The sequence below is a fragment of the Conger conger genome, chromosome 4, assembly GCF_963514075.1.
Source record: "Conger conger chromosome 4, fConCon1.1, whole genome shotgun sequence".
In the NCBI taxonomy this organism is placed as follows: domain Eukaryota; kingdom Metazoa; phylum Chordata; class Actinopteri; order Anguilliformes; family Congridae; genus Conger; species Conger conger.
The window spans coordinates 43,213,547-43,229,350 of NC_083763.1; the positions used below are offsets into that span (position 1 = coordinate 43,213,547).

Below are 15,804 nucleotides of genomic sequence, written 5' to 3' on the forward strand. Positions count from 1 at the left end.
AGCTCTGGTTCCTATAAGGATTTGGAGGGCCTGCGTCACCATGACGACTTTGACGTGTCGCTGCTGGTGTGCCACAACGCGGCCCCTTTCGAGGAGCAGTCTGAGGGGGAGAGACACCTGCTGAGGTAAAGTCTTTCACGTGCAGGGACTGTTCCAATTCTCCTAACAACTGTTTATCGCAGATGGAAGGATTGCAGTAGGTTTAGTACTCTTAGCACTGATCTTATCTCATCTCCCTTAAGTCTTGTGAAGTCTCATTACACCTCTGAATATGCAAAAGTATTGCCGTCTATGCAAATTGTGTTAGTGTATGAATATTTTCATCGTCAGTGAGGGGCTCCTGGTCAATGAAGGTTTCACGGACAGGCTCTCCTCTCTCCTTTTCTTTCTGTCTTTCTCTACTTGCTCCCTCTCTTTTTTTTGCTTTCTCTCGTTCTCTCCGTCTCTCCCCAAAGGCTGCATTACTACGTGATCATGACCAGCCAGCGAGAGCTCTTCCCCCGGCTAACAGCCGACATGCGGCGCTTCAAGAAGCTTCCGCCCATCCACCGGGAGCCCAGCGACCTGGGCGGCAAGGCCCCACAGGAGAGGGGGGCCGAGCCGGACGGGCCCCGGGAGCCGGAGGACCTGTGGGAGGAGGCGGCGGCCAGCGACAGCAGCGAGTTCTACCCGCCAGACGCCCAGGCCCCGGGCCTCTTCTACACCTCGCCCCTCTTCCCCCTGCTCAACTCGGAGGTGAGCTCTGCGCGGAGACAGATCCAGACCAGCGTGCAGCAGGCCATGGGGCACTGTCGCCGGGACAACCTGTGGAGGCGCCTGTTCCACGGCGAACACCTGGCCCTGGACAAGCTCAAGTTGAGCAAGCTGAGCTTCGCCGAGCTGGAGGAGCTGCTCCAGGCCGTGCAGAGCCGCTCCATCGGGGAGATCGACCCCCAGCTGGTAAGACGCCACTCCAGCCTCTGGTTCCTCGCCCTTTTTTAAGAGATTAAGAGTTTAACCCTTTGATGCACAACACAGTGCATAGTGACCCGACGAGTTCTTATTTTTATATATCTGTGCATAGCTTGTGCATCAAAGGGTTAATGTTGTGGAATTACATGATTCACACTGTGGGGGCGACATTAGCTCAGGCGGCAGTCGGAGGGTTGCCGGTTCGATCCCACCCTGGGTGTGTCGAAGTGTCCCTGAGCAAGACGCCTAACCCCCAAATGCTCCTGGTGAGCTGGTTGGTACCTTGCATGGCAGCCAGTCACCATTGGTGTGTGAGTGTGTGTATGAATGGGTGAATGAGAAGCATCAATTGTACAACGCTTTGGATAAAGGCGCTATATAAATGCCAACCATTTACCATTGAAATATGATCTATACGCTCAGACAAGATATTCATATATATTTTTTTAGAGAAAGCAAAAATAGGGGAGGGGGGGGACACAAAAACATCACAATCAATAATGCATTTGCGATTAAATTAGAAGCATTTTGGTAGAAAAGACCAACAATTTGCAGTAATTCCATTTTGTAGGTAGTGAAGCAGAGTAAAATGATCAAATGGCTCTTTTTAATGAATTTTTTGCTGTGCACACAAACACACGCACGCAAACTCCCAACCACATTCTCTTTCCATATTCCATATTTTTGAAGTAAAACTGCAGGTTTACTATCATCATTTTCCTGATGTATACATTTCCACGGCATTGTCAAAAAAAGGGGGCTTTAAAATACTTCACAGTTATTCTGGATTATAATAATTTATACTGCAAATATTCAGGATTACACTCTTGAGCAAATACAGTAATTGTTGAGGATTCAATGATTTTTTGAATGCTTGAAACATTAGGCTATCCTAACTACCACTGGTTTTGTTGGATGATGCACTTTGAGTTAAGACGTTGGGCCAAGCGGAGAGTGCTGTCCCCCTCCCTACGCTTCAGAGAAGGCAATCAGGGATTCCCTCCATCACCCCATCTGTGTGCAATTGAATTATACACTCAGTGAGCACTTTATTAGGTGTTTATTAGACTTATTTTTTAGACTTCTACTGCTGTTGCCTATCCACTTAGAGATGCGTTGTGTGTTCAGAGATGTTCTTCTGCATACCACTGTTGTAATGTGTGGTCATTTGCGTTACTGTCACCTTCCTGTCAGCTTTGACCAGTCTGGCCATTCTCTTCTGACGTCTCTCATTAACAAGGCGTTTCTGACTGCAGCTCACTGGATTCTTTTTACATAATTCTTTGCTAACTCTAGAGACTAGTGTGTGTGTGAAAATCCCAGGAGATCAGCAGATTCTGAGATACTCAAACCACCCTGTCTGCCACCAACAATCATTCCTCGGTCAAAGTCACTTGCATCACATTTTTTTCCCCATTCTGAACTGTATCTACATGATTGTATGCATTGCACTGCTGCCGCACAATTGGCTGATTCGATAATCGCATTAATAAGTAGGTGTAATAAAGTAAAAATGTTCCTAATAAAGTACTCAGTGAGTGTATATGTGCCACAAAAGTAGGGAGAGTGGTTATCTTGAGATGAATCACATCTGCATTACCGGCTTACACATGCGCCGTCTGACAAACGTGTTTGCCTCTTGATGCAGACCACTGGGTTTATGTTTTAGTATTGACAGCCAAATGGCCCGTAAGTATTCTTGAAGAGCATTTCACCCAGGCTGCATTGAGGAAGAAATGCTTGTTACGTCGAGGGCTTTGTTCACCCTCCAAACAAGTCTGCAACGTCAAGACAGGAACGTGGAGAGGGGATTTCAGCATTAGACGCAGAGCCGGTTAAGCCGTAAATTTATCCGTATCATGTCTGACAGTAGGGTTACGTGTTGTTTGAAATTGGTATTCTCAAACCTGCCTGGCACGATAGTGCCAAACCTCTGCTTTCAATCCCCGTGGCTACAGATACCTAAATCCTTACCAAGCCTCTGGTTTTGCCATCTAATCTTTTCCTGCAGAGGGTGTAAAATGTGAGCCCCCGACTCCCTTGTACACAAGAACACGGCTTCGATATGCATGTTTCTCCTAAACCGAAAAATAGTATTGCGACTTTCTCTATGAAACCGTACAAAAGGTATCTGTTGTATATTCTGAATCTTGGCAAACAAAATAGAATGGCTAGTGATTCAATTAAATTATGAATTAATCTAATACTAATATTTCCTATTCTGCATCGATTAAATTCTTCATGATGAAATGTATCATTTTTTAATGGGTAGAGAGCACCTTCCAAAAAGACTTCCTATTCCAAAAGCCGTTGTCTTTTTGTCCATCCCTGGCTCCCTTACCTGGGTTGGTCGACATCTTTCTTCGGCTCATGGACAGGTCCACACACTTGAGTAGCGAGCCACGTGCCCATTCCCAGCTTTTTATTGATCCTCAAGTCATCTTGTTAAAGGTACAATAGGTAACTTTGGACTCCTAACGGTCAAGAGAGAAACTGCAGCAACAAACACCCTCAAACCGCAACACTGTTTGTCCCTTTTCTGTGAACGCACTGACATTGAACCACCCACTGATGCACGCACACACACACACACACACACACACACACACACGCACACACACCATGTACAGTGCTTTGGTACAGTGTCGGTCCATCAACTGTATATTTTGAAACAAGTATTTAAGGACAATAAACAGGGTAAGTCAACATGTCAGTGAGCCTTTTTCAATGACAGGAAGGGATTTACAATGGTCTTGTAACAATGTTTTCACTCAAAAATCTTACCTACCTATCTTACGTCTTTAAAGCCCTGCTGTGCCCCTCTGCTTGCAGGACTGCTTCCTGACTATGAGCCCTGGCTGGTACCAGAGTCTAATGAAGGTGCTGCTGTCACGGTTTCCTCAGAGCTGCCGCCATTTTGTGGACGACAGCGGGATCCAGTACCTGGTACGAGCCCGGAATGTGATAGAGTAGCGCGGTAGCTTTTGTTAAAGTGTGTGCAATTTTGACCAACCATATGAGACTAATCCTCAATGTTTGAGACTTGAGCTAGGCAGATGAACTTGAAATGAGACAGACACGCCTTACGTTGTATTCTGTGTAACATTAATCCGACTTGCAAATACCAGAAGTCAGCCATTCTGTCACTGGGAATCTAGTGTTACCATCTATGTATCCATCCATCAAATGATGGCACGTGACAGAATAGCAACAGAATTACACTTCAGTAGTTAATTTGGGTGAGCTCATAGGAATAATTAACGTTATATTCCCTGGTGAAATATGGTAAATTGGCGAGCTATCTAGCCAGCTGCTTCAATGATTATTAATCTGCAAACCAGCATGAAGAAGGTTCTGTAATCTGAAGAAATAAACATATGCTATTGGTTTACTTTATTTAGTTAGACATACGGTACTCAGCACAGCTGAAGGATTTGTCGTGTCACCTAAAATAATGTGTATGGAATATTGAGAACTGACAATTTTATCTGAATTTCCTGAAATGTAAAAAGTGACAATTGACCAGCTCAAATGGCTACTGCACCAAGTCATCCTGAACTTTAAGCTATCAAGAATAGCTGCTGTCAAGCGGGCAAAAAACGAATGCCTTATTGAGAAGTCTTTTGGAAATTGAAGTTACTGTGGCATTTGAAAATGTTGGTGGCTGGAGGGAAAGATGAGATGAAGCCGTTTTTGTGGTTCTCAGAATCTTGACATTATATTCCACTTAACTAAGCAATTGAAGAGATTTGAGAGTTATCTGAGAATGAAAAGGAACCCGACACTTTTCCAGAGTGCCCAAATCTTTGGTGTGTAGGGAGGCATTGTAACATGTCAGGCTTTGAAAGGGTTCTGCATAAATAATCAGCATTGGAAGGTAATAAGTGAATTAAGAAAATGTGAATTAATTTTAAACGTTTTAAAAGCTTGAGGGACGGGAGGAATTGTTAAAAATGACAAGAAAAAAAATGTTAAAAAAGCAAGGCATTGATATTTTACTTTCTGTTTTTCTAGGCTGTCCTTAACCAAAAATTCATCGACTGCTTTGTTCTAGTCTTCCTCGACGCCCAAGCAGGGAAAACGGTGAGCAATTGTGTTAATTCCCAGTTGTACGAATCTGTGTGACATACAGTCTCTTGACGGATGTCTGACAAGTAATTCCTTTCTACCTAGAAACTCCTTTTCTATCTAATCACTGCCACTGCCGAGGATTTGTTTTGTTACACATTGACGTGCTGTCTTTTTTCCTCTCTCTGCCACAAACGGAAATCATTCTACCGTTCCTTCTCATTCCAGAGCCTCAAGGTTGTTTTCAGAGAGCCACTGCCTTCCCAACCGCAGCCTAGCAACAGCCCACCGCCGCAGTTGGTGTCCATGTACCACCACCTGGAGTCTGTCATCAACACGGCTTGTTTCAACCTATGGACCGGTCTTCTCTAGGGACTGAGCACGGACCCTGAATAAGCCTGCGCATGCGTGCCTACATGTGTCCGTATCTGCAACTATGCACGAGTGTGCTTTTTGCGTTTTAAGTGGTGAATCTTTCTATTGGTGAAGTCGGGCTGATGTTTGCTAACGTGCAAAAGTTGGGCCAGTCGCGTCACTGAAAAGACTATAATTTGCACCCAGATCGGCTATCAATTGATAAACACTGAAGAATGTTGTCCTTCTTAGATGGTGCCAAAACAATAATCGCTTAGCACAAGGAGTGGATTTCAAAGGATACCCATGAGTATGTAGTAGTCAGGATTTCCTTTGTGACATCCATTTGAGTATTATTCAAGCCATTATTGCTGAATGGTGGAACGTTGATGAGCAGAATGTGGAAAATTCAAACCAGTTGTTCCGGAAAGTTCCCTCCACCCAGAGTTGAAGACTTCTGAATGCAAAAGACATACGTCTGCCAGTACTGGGAGGTTTTGACAGCCATGTCAAGAGGAGAGAGCATTCTCGTAAAGGAGGGCACTTTAAAAACCCATCGAGGCTTAGCTGAACACTACCTCAGAAAGAAGGATTATACAGAAGAAGCTTCATACCTGAACCGAGCGTCGTACCTGGCAAACAAGTCAGTTATGCAAATGGCTCTTTAAATGCACACGCTTTTTATCCGAACAAGGGCGGGCATTTTATATGGGGCGTGTTTTTACTTCACATCCGGTGGGTGATCAATCAAGTCCTAAAAGTGGGAAAGACGGCCTTGGGCCACCGAGATTTGGAAGTCTCCTCCCTTCATCAAACATTTAAAGGAAAGCTACAGGAGGCCGCATTTCAACCGAATGTCATTAACCATGTATGTCTGACTGCCTAGTTGATTTTTTTGGCTCCGTGTCTCTAGCACGCGCACCCAGACCAGAGAGATGAAGCGTTAGGAATTTATAGGAGTGTTGAGGATGTACCCACCATTTTGGGACAGGCGCATCACCGACTTGCATCGGCCGATTTGTCACAACACGATTTACCGTCAAACTCCAAACTGCACCGTTATCTCGAATGGTTACTCCTGGATTACGCCATACGGCACCTCAGAGCGTAATTCCGATTCCAAAGGGGAAGGGCTTTGCAAACGTGAACGCAAGCTGCTGTCCTGGCCCGCAGTGCTAGGTGATTAATTTTTCACACTTCCACCATGTCAAATAGGCTCCATAACGTCCCCACTGCCATGTCTGCAACTCAGAAGTGCCTCTTTTTTTTCTTTCTCCCTTTAACAATGTGATGGGAACGGCACTATTATGTTGACCTTGAAGAGGAATCCTTGAAAATCCAATTAAACTGCCTATTAATTCTGCCACAGTTGAGGGCATAGCTGGGTGCCGGTGTTAAGCATTCTGCAGGAAATGAAGGGGCGAAAACAAGGCCCAGGCTTACTTGGAACCGGTATCATTTGTCCCAGTAAGTGTATGCACTGATAATACACACTCACTGCAAGCATACAAGTAAACCTGAGATATAATCGCAATACTCATACACAGCCTTAATAGTATGCATTTGCTTATCTTGAAGGAAACCAAATAATTTATGGTCAGAGCCCCTATTGGAAAGGGATAAAGGCAAGGAGTTTTAATCATGAAATTGTGTGCGAGACAATGTACCTTTTGCATTTTTTTTTAGTTAAGAACACTGGGTATTTAATACAGTCTAATTATTAATGTACTTAAATGCAAGATGCTTAGTAATTCAAAGGTGTGTTGAAAAGGTAATATAATTTCAGTCTGACGCTGTTCTATATGTACATTATGTATATAAAATGAAAATCCTATTGTAAGTATAAAATGCAGCATTAAACATTTCAGACAATTCAAATGCAAAGCGTTTTATTTTTAAAGTATGGTGTTTTTGTGTGGTTTTATTTTATTTTATTTATTTTTTTTTACTACGGTATTATTTTTCTTTAGGTCTGCAAATCAAGAGTACTACCAACATCAAACCAATAAGGCCAGCAGGGTAATGTTGAATGTAAAATATTCAAGGTCCACTTGTTTATGCATTGTTATTTGCAGTATTTGTTTTGTAGCTTCCATTTCATTACCATTCAGTTATAAGAACATCATAAATCCGATAGATATTTCTTCACAAGTTAATCAGAATGGGCCACTGTTACTATTATTCAGAAACAATATTTAACAGACATTCACTGGGGGGCAACCAAAAATCAAAATTTCTGATCATCCTTTGGAGGGAAAAGAATTTACTGGAAAAAACAATCCAATCAAATCATACGAATAGAATCAACCTTAATACAAACTAAACCAGAGGCTTGAATGCATGAAGGGATACATTCTGCTCACACACCGCTTCTTGTTTTCTGGACACGTCCGCACGCAATTTATTTTCAAAATAAATCCAATACGGAGAAACCTTTAGGCACATTTTATTCCGTTTGACAGGAGGCAATTGAAATATGTTATCTTGTTTTACAAGAGAGTACGACAGAACTTTAAATGGCTTCGGCGAGTGCTGGGTGGGCTCAGATGTTCCTGGCGGTTTACGAGGCCTTGATGGAAAAGGCGGCTAGAGGCCTCAGTTCTGCGCTGTATCTGATGCGTCAGGCCTCACAAACCAATGCACTGCTGGCATGCGGGCGTCTCACAGTCCTGTTAAATCCATTTCCATTAAGTCTCAGTCCGTTTCTGCCATTTCATTTTCTGTAATAAGGTCCCTTTGAATGACCGCTGCCTGTTTTTTTGCACGTTACCTATTACATCGCAATGAGCTGGAAGGCATTTTCAAAAGGAAAAAAATAGCATTGCTAATTTGAAGCTTTTTTATATAGGATCAAGAATCATCCAGGCCAGTCCTCTTCCTGCAGTTTAACTGAAGTTTCAGATGAACATTTGGCTTAACATCCAAAGCATGAATCACCGAACAACAAAGGCCCATTAGGATTCATTCACTATTAGTATTTGAAGTGGATTTTTCTGTTATTATTTATCACCAGCCTGCATTATGCTGATGGCTGATGGTTAGTCTTCAGAGAGCAGAGAAGGTGGCCCCGGTTGCATTTATTTGTGGCTCTTCCAGTACTCTCTCACCCAACCTAAACCAGCATCTGTAGTACCTGAAGGCAAAAAAAAATTAATTAAGAAACATTTCATACACTGGCATGAAAATCCACAAATTAAAACAAACCGCACGTGACACTACTGTATACTTCACGTTTAGTATGGACCTTGGTCAAATAGGTTTGGATTCAAATACTTTTCTGTGTTCGATTGATCTTGTCTGGTGCAACTGAGCCAGCCAAGAGGACCAGAATGTGGGAGTATCTTTTTGGGAGTATTTTGTAGGTCCCAATACACCAGATGAGCTCAGTAAAGTGTAGAAAAGTATCTGAATTCAAAACAATTATGTATTTCACCCAAGTCTGGTTTACTACCTTAATGTCGACTAGGTAGAGTATAGAAGTGCACAAACGTTTGATCTTTTAATGGTTTAATTCTCTAAGCCCAGCAGTCCAGAACACCGGTGTTTGCATTTGTGCTTGGAACAGTCATCCTTTGGGGATGTTGTGCCACAGAGTTGGTGCCAGGCTCTGTGCAACAATTGCCTCGGTTAATCTCTGTCCTTGAAGCCTCTAGTCATCTTTCCCAACTCCTCGCTACCTGCCCCCACTAAATCCTCAAATTCAATTACCTGCTGATGTCATTTCAATGGGGAAACGCAGAAGGAACCAAAGCAATAAGGCAGGACTACATCTCCCTTAACGAACGCCTTCGATAGTTATGGGATAGTTATTAGTTTTTTGTTTTATAATTTTTAATGTATCCAACCCATATTGTTTCTGGCCTCATGTACCTTAAGGCCCATCTGACCACACCGCTGGATTAAAAGGGGACCGCTATCCAGAAACAAATTTTTCCATTTTAATGAATCTGGCCTATGTTCATGTGAAGACTTATTAAATGCACTTGGGGCAGGGTGCCTCTGCCCAGGAACTTCAAATATTAAATATGATTTTCGAGCAGGCTCAATTACGTGCTGTGATCCCTTCAACTCTTGTCTCTCCGTTGAATAGTGGCCTTGATTTTAGATAGAAAGACAAGAAACCACAGAATCAAACTAAGAGATTTATCCCGGAGACACTGTTATTAGAAACGGCTTCAGGTTAGTGGTCCCCGACTTATTTACTGTTAATTCCAGGCAACATTCCAGCAACTTGGCTGTCAATTAGACCCTAATATTACTGCTATACAACACACATTTCTCCAACCTGCACTTGTCAAACAAATAAATTAAATTCCCAACAGCGACTTCATATCTGCTGTGAAAGTAATTTGAGTTTTCAGCCAACATGTTGTGTATTGATATGCGGCTTTGCCATTTCACTTCCATTTCAAAACACAAAAAAGGTAAGCAAACATATTTTCAAGTATATTTAGAGATTAGAACTGCCTAAATACATTACCTAAAAATACTGTGGCTTCTATCTACAATTATTGCAGGAAAAGGAGGACCTGACTGTACCTGGATATGATCATCTGCATGGATCTATCACTAAACCTGTTCCTACATGTTTAGTTTGTATTCCATCACAAATACAGGACCCACACACTGAACTCCATACAAAACTTACCAAGGCATCTGATAGCACAGGTTTCAGATCCTATTAATCAATACTGAAATTGTCCTCGTAATTCTAATTCAACTAAATTGTATGGACAGACAGACCAATCTGTACATCTACCCTGTCGTGTCCCATCTGGAAGACAAGAGGATTGAGCAGTTGTCACGGTCCAATGGCTAATTCCTCAGTCTTCCCACTTGTGTGAAACATTTTTGAAAGCGTTTTGCATGTCAAACTTTTACAGACATAGCGACTTCAGTAAGTGTACAGTCTAGCACCCAGCAAAAAGAGCGTTGGCAGACTGGAAAAAAGACAAGGTAATTATACACAATTTTAGTTCATATTTCAGATTTCCTTATACCATGGCCTGGATGAACACTCAAGTCTGATTGAATGCTAGGTGGTGATTAAGTAATGGATAATACCCTGTGAAAGAGTCAATAATGAGGACATACATGCTTGACTGTGCCGGACCATTTACCCTGAAGGGCCGTTATTTCCTCATAACTAACTTGCCAAAGTAATGTAGCTACGGACAATTTATTTTTAGTTCTGAATCCAATGTATTAATCTGTAACATAGAATTTGTGCCATATCCGTTCAAACCATTATCTCATGGGCGTGCTCGCTGCAGTGGCGTGTATGCCCCCCATAAACCAATACGCGTTCAAGCGTGGAGTTTGAGCGCCTGTTACCTTCTGGGAAATACAGGCTGGAGATTAGAGCCAAACACGTCCAGTGACGTCAGTAAGCAGTTTTGCACCATATTTAGGAAACGGTTGCACTGACGGGGATTATTAAATGGCCAACAGACTGAATTTAAGCATTTAATCCAAATAATATCAACTGAAACAAGCATGACAGTGCTCCTTTAATTATGTTTCATACAGTTGATTTTGGTAAGCCTAAGATTTGGCCAATGTCTCTAACTGTTTTATTTTCTCAGTCACATAATGGCTTCTTTGAATTTCATTGGCACGACTTTGGCAAGTTCTCCGATACGTTTCATACAACCTACCAGCTAATTTTCTTATAAAACTTCAGGAAGAGAATCGATGCCGTTTTAAAGGCGAAGGGTGGGCACTACAAATATTGATTTAATTTCGTTTTTAAATGTCCACTTCTCTTTATAGTAAATTTTTCGACATTTAGAACTGTTCATTTCATTATTTTTTAAAGCATCATTTCCACACGGAATGGTGACTATACTGGGGCACTATATACAGACTGTACATTTGTTGTCTGCATTGTAGCTGTTATGACCCTGTAATCACTGCTTGGGTGCAGTCTTGATTCTGGTGTCATAGTGCTGAGCTATGACACCAGAATCAAAAGACTGCAACTAAAAGAAGCAACTAATTGGTGAATATAGTCTTCAAATAAGACTAAGTAGAACTTTGTGTCTTGGTGCTGAGCTAAAACAAAAACTTGCACCCACACCAGTCATTTCTGGATAAGACTGGACACCCCTGATTTAAAGTTTTCCAGGGAAAGTGATGCCAACCAAATACTAATCCCTGCTGCTTTCATTGACACCGTGCTTACCCAGGGGTTTGTATTCGCAGCCGATGTATCCCTTGTATCCCAGCTGCTCCAGCAGACTGAAGAGATAAGGATAGTTGACTTCTCCTGGGCTGTCTGGCTCATTCCGTCCTGGGACCTGTGCAATCTGCACGTGACCTGCATCGGACCATCCATAACAAAATAATATATACAGTACTGTGTAAAAGTCTTAGGCACCTGTTTAACATGAGATTTTTTCAAAAATAATTCAATGAAAGGTCCTAAATAAACATACAATACATTTTAGTAATTTGGCAGAATAGTTAAAAACTGAATCAAATCAATATTTTTTGTGACCACCCTTCGGCATTAAAACTGCATCACTTCTCTGAGATACAGAACTGCAGGACAGCGTTGGCTAAGACAATCAGCAGGGAGGTTGTTCCAAGCATGTTGGAGAACTTGCCATAGTTCTTCTGCAGACTTAGGTTGGCTCCTTGCTCAGACAGCCTTGATCAAGTTTTTTTTGTAAAAAGTAGTAAATTGCTGACAGTAATATGTTATTATGTCTCTGTAAAATTAAATCTTTTGGAAAACTAATATTTGGAAATCTCAAATGTGTTCTTTTATACTAACACACAAAAAAATGTACATGTATATAATAAAGCCTAAGACTTCTGCACAGTGCTGTATATCAACATAGGACCACACTATATTATGTTATATTAAGTGTTCCCAAATCATGCGTATTACTCAAAATAAACAAAAATCATCCCTTAGTCTGCATCTACTGCCAATTCCATAGCAACGGAAAGCGAAGATGACCATCTCAAGGACCATTTCAGCTTCCTCTGAGTGGGCCTGGATTGACCTGCTCTCGCTTCTCTGGAGTCTGGATTTATCCATGCAAGCCTTGGCAATATGCGCTAAATTATTTGCCTATTTCTCCTGCCACTCAATCCCATGCCCCAAGTTCCTCACCCAACCCAACCCAACCCAGCTAAAACTGCCGCAATATTGGTCTGCCCGTTGCACTTCCTGCACTTACCTATAAGAGGAAAATACTTCTGGATGTTCTGCGTCAGGTTCCCGTCCATTATCTGCCAGTGGAACACATCCTGTGCAGTGAGAGAGAATTTAGTATCAGCCTCAGTCACAGAGTCAATTCACATCGTGATGTTCAGCCTCTGTGCTTGCTCTGATTTTTTTTTTTAATGGTTCCCATATTTTGGTTTGTTGTTTGGTTCATGCCATCATATTTCAGATAAATAAGATAAAGTGCTGCTCCTAATGCTTCAATCTCCTTAGGAGAAGCAGTGGAGCTGTATCCCCTGCCTATCAGCAAGGAGAAAGAGCCTCACGTTGATGCATTTTCAGGTCATTTTTCAATATGGAAGTCAGGACAACTGTGGTAATGGGTTATTACTTCAAGGGCTCACTGTAGGCTTTAACTGGCCAGAGAACATATTGAACACACATGCATTTATCTGCTGTATATGTATCCAACCCAATTTTACACATAAAATTGTGCATACAGTGTGTTTTCATATGGGTGCTATAGTCCCGCTTCTTTAAGTCTGGAATGGTACGGAACATTTCTCACTCACCATTTGCAGCATGATGTTTGGCTGGCAAACTTTCTGCAAGATCACTGCAGCTGTAGGAACACACTTTGGCTTAGTTCTTTTCAACCTCATTTTATCTTCAGCCAAAGATTAAACACAACTTTATGAATAAGCATGTCACATGAAATACACCTCTGTACAATTAATACATTTTTATAGTGGCTGTATATCATCGCAGTAGTACATTGCATTGACAATGCTGGAAACCAATGGCATAATAAAGAGTTGGTCACAGTCTGAGGACCACACATCAGGTGGTATGACTCAATAGAATTAAAAGGAAGAACCCAAACTTATTTGGCAAGTTCAAAAAGCTTGAACGGTACAACTAAGATCACTAAGATTTTACCCTGGTGAGGGTTGTCCAGGAAATACCGGGGATCTGTTATCCTGGTATTGATGGGCTCAATCAAACCGAGAATCCCCTCCTAAAAACAAACAGAAAAATCACAACCAATACATTCACTTTGATTAAATATGAAAATCTATGAAAGCAGTGACTCAGCAACCTTTGACAGGATATCAGCAGCGTGCTTCAAGTTCTCAACAAAGGTGGCCTCCATCTCCATGGCAACGGTAGCTCGTTCCACCCCCACGGGCACCCTTCCTGCCATCAAGTGGATCCTGTTGAGCCACATATGTGGCAAAACATAAGTGCGTGTATGTACACAACAGGAATGTCATTGTATATAGCTACACATCCGGTCCACTCACTTTGCTGTTATGTCATACCTTTAAGTCATTGTTATAAACAACTAAAACCAAACAAGATTGTATGTATTTCTGAGCAAATAAGTATGAAAGTACCATATACACAATGTTGAAAGATTCTATATGGCATAATTCAGTACTGCAGTCAGCTGGTCTCACAGGCAGAGTGCATCACATGGGGCAACCTTGATAATGGCACAAAGCGACAGGTGGCTGAAGGCTGAATCCGTGCATCTGGCAATGAAAGCCCAGCCAGTGCTCTGTTGAATATGAGTTCACGTTCCAATGCAGACTTGCCTTTCCCTGCGCCATACGGTGCACTGGTCCGCATTTAGTCACACACAGCACAACGGCACAATGCATTCACCTCTTACAGTCCAGGGCCTTTGCGTACATCACTGCCATATCCAAACCACGTCTGAAGTCAGCCTGTCTGCCAGGGAGGGCACCAAGTCCCAGCTCACCATTTTTTACATCACCTGTAGACAAACCATATCAGTCACCAGCACCAACAATTTGGTATTTAACAGTAAGTCTATCACAATTCATGTAGAATTCATGTAGAATATACAGAAGTGTTATGCTGTATATTTGAGCATTAGTATATATGAACATCCAGAACTACAAACAAAGCAAATATCTAGGCATGCTAATCAATTATGCCACAATGCCCTGAAATCATTTAAAAAATGAATAAAAAGTATTATGAATGAAATACATTTCATCATTTTAATGCATCATTAACACTAATATACTAATATCACTTACACAATAAATTAAGAGAAAATGATTATTAATGATGTACTATTATTAGTTGTAACAAGTGTTAGTGGTAGGCTAGCAGCAGCAATGTATTTGAGGGGCGAAACAAACAAAATAAAAAATAAACAAATACTTGTACTTGGCGTTCCTGGAACCCATGGCTACTACTATTTACTATTAATCAGTTCTGGTGTTTGAGTCGGTTACATAATTCACAACTAATGCATGTACATAATTCCGCGCTAAATTCGACATTATAGTGCGATGGTAAATTCAATAAATTAATTTAAATACATGTAACCGTTGCATAGGTTTTGAGAACATAACCATACTTCACGTGCAATTGCGCGATAGTTCGCTTAGTTAGCAAGAGAACGCTCGTTACCTCAACCTGTAGCTGAAAAGTCAATAAGAAAATATGTTTCGAGCTCTTGTCTTACCAGCGGGGGTATTTATTAGTACAACTTCAAGCCCTGCCTGTTCCTTTGCTTTCTGCAGCTCCTGTAGGTCCGACTCGTACAACCAAGCAGCTTCCACTGCGCGAAACCCCGAGGCTACCGCAGCGTGGAGTCGCTGTGTGAATTCTGGCAAGTCAGTGAACAGCCATGAAAGATTTGCACAAAACTTTAATGAAGGCATGTCACTGTAAAATATGCAACAATAAGTTTTGATGACAGTTCAGCTACTGCTAGCTAGCTATGGGTTCTGCTATGTTCCACTTTTTACGTGTCAACGCAGCTAATGTTAGCGCAGCCGTGTTGTTTCCAAATCAAAGGTCGTTGAAATCAGATTCAAACCAAGGGCAGCGTATTTGTTTCGAGTTAACATTTTACTTGGCTAGTCACGTTTCGATTCAATTTCCCAAGCAAATGTAGGTCATTATCCAACAACTCTGCGCATGGCGCTTACTTCAGTTTGCAAGCAAACTTCCGGTTGTCTTCTGCGCATGCGCTTAGACATTCAGTTCAATCAGGTGACCAAAGTGTTGCAGCAGCCATATTGACGTAAGCTACTTCTGCACAAAGATATGGCCATTTTAGTTTGATGTAATCTGTGTACTTTCACTTGAACTGATTTTCATAATACTGTTCAGAAAGAGGTTATGGTCATTCATAAATGCTAAATCATGCCTCATGGCAATTTTTTTTTTCAATATTTGATGGCTTGCCACATCAGCACCATTGAAATATC

At 41.8% G+C, this 15,804-nt stretch overlaps 2 protein-coding genes across 17 annotated transcripts in view; one reads left to right on the forward strand and one right to left on the reverse strand.

Annotated features, from left to right (window-relative positions):
• The window catches only part of szt2 (SZT2 subunit of KICSTOR complex), a 95,522-nt gene extending 88,271 nt beyond the window's left edge, over positions 1 to 7,251 (forward strand). For all 16 annotated transcript variants that reach the window (XM_061237377.1, XM_061237388.1, XM_061237386.1 and 13 more), the window contains 5 exons: positions 3 to 125; positions 456 to 939; positions 3,784 to 3,897; positions 4,966 to 5,034; positions 5,248 to 7,251. In XM_061237377.1, the coding sequence (XP_061093361.1) occupies positions 3 to 125; positions 456 to 939; positions 3,784 to 3,897; positions 4,966 to 5,034; positions 5,248 to 5,391 (934 nt within the window). In that variant the 3' untranslated portion in view covers positions 5,392 to 7,251. The remainder of the gene's footprint in view (positions 1 to 2; positions 126 to 455; positions 940 to 3,783; positions 3,898 to 4,965; positions 5,035 to 5,247) is intronic.
• A 552-nt stretch (positions 7,252 to 7,803) lies between these two features.
• On the reverse strand, positions 7,804 to 15,516 carry hyi (hydroxypyruvate isomerase). Its single transcript, XM_061237201.1, has 8 exons — positions 15,054 to 15,516; positions 14,219 to 14,330; positions 13,650 to 13,764; positions 13,490 to 13,568; positions 13,123 to 13,172; positions 12,564 to 12,633; positions 11,558 to 11,692; positions 7,804 to 8,506 (listed from the first exon to the last, which is right to left on the reverse strand). Exons 1-8 carry the CDS (start codon positions 15,250 to 15,252, stop codon positions 8,451 to 8,453), a joined length of 816 nt encoding a protein of 271 aa, XP_061093185.1. The 5' UTR covers positions 15,253 to 15,516; the 3' UTR covers positions 7,804 to 8,450.
• Between the last annotated feature and the right edge of the window lie 288 nt (positions 15,517 to 15,804).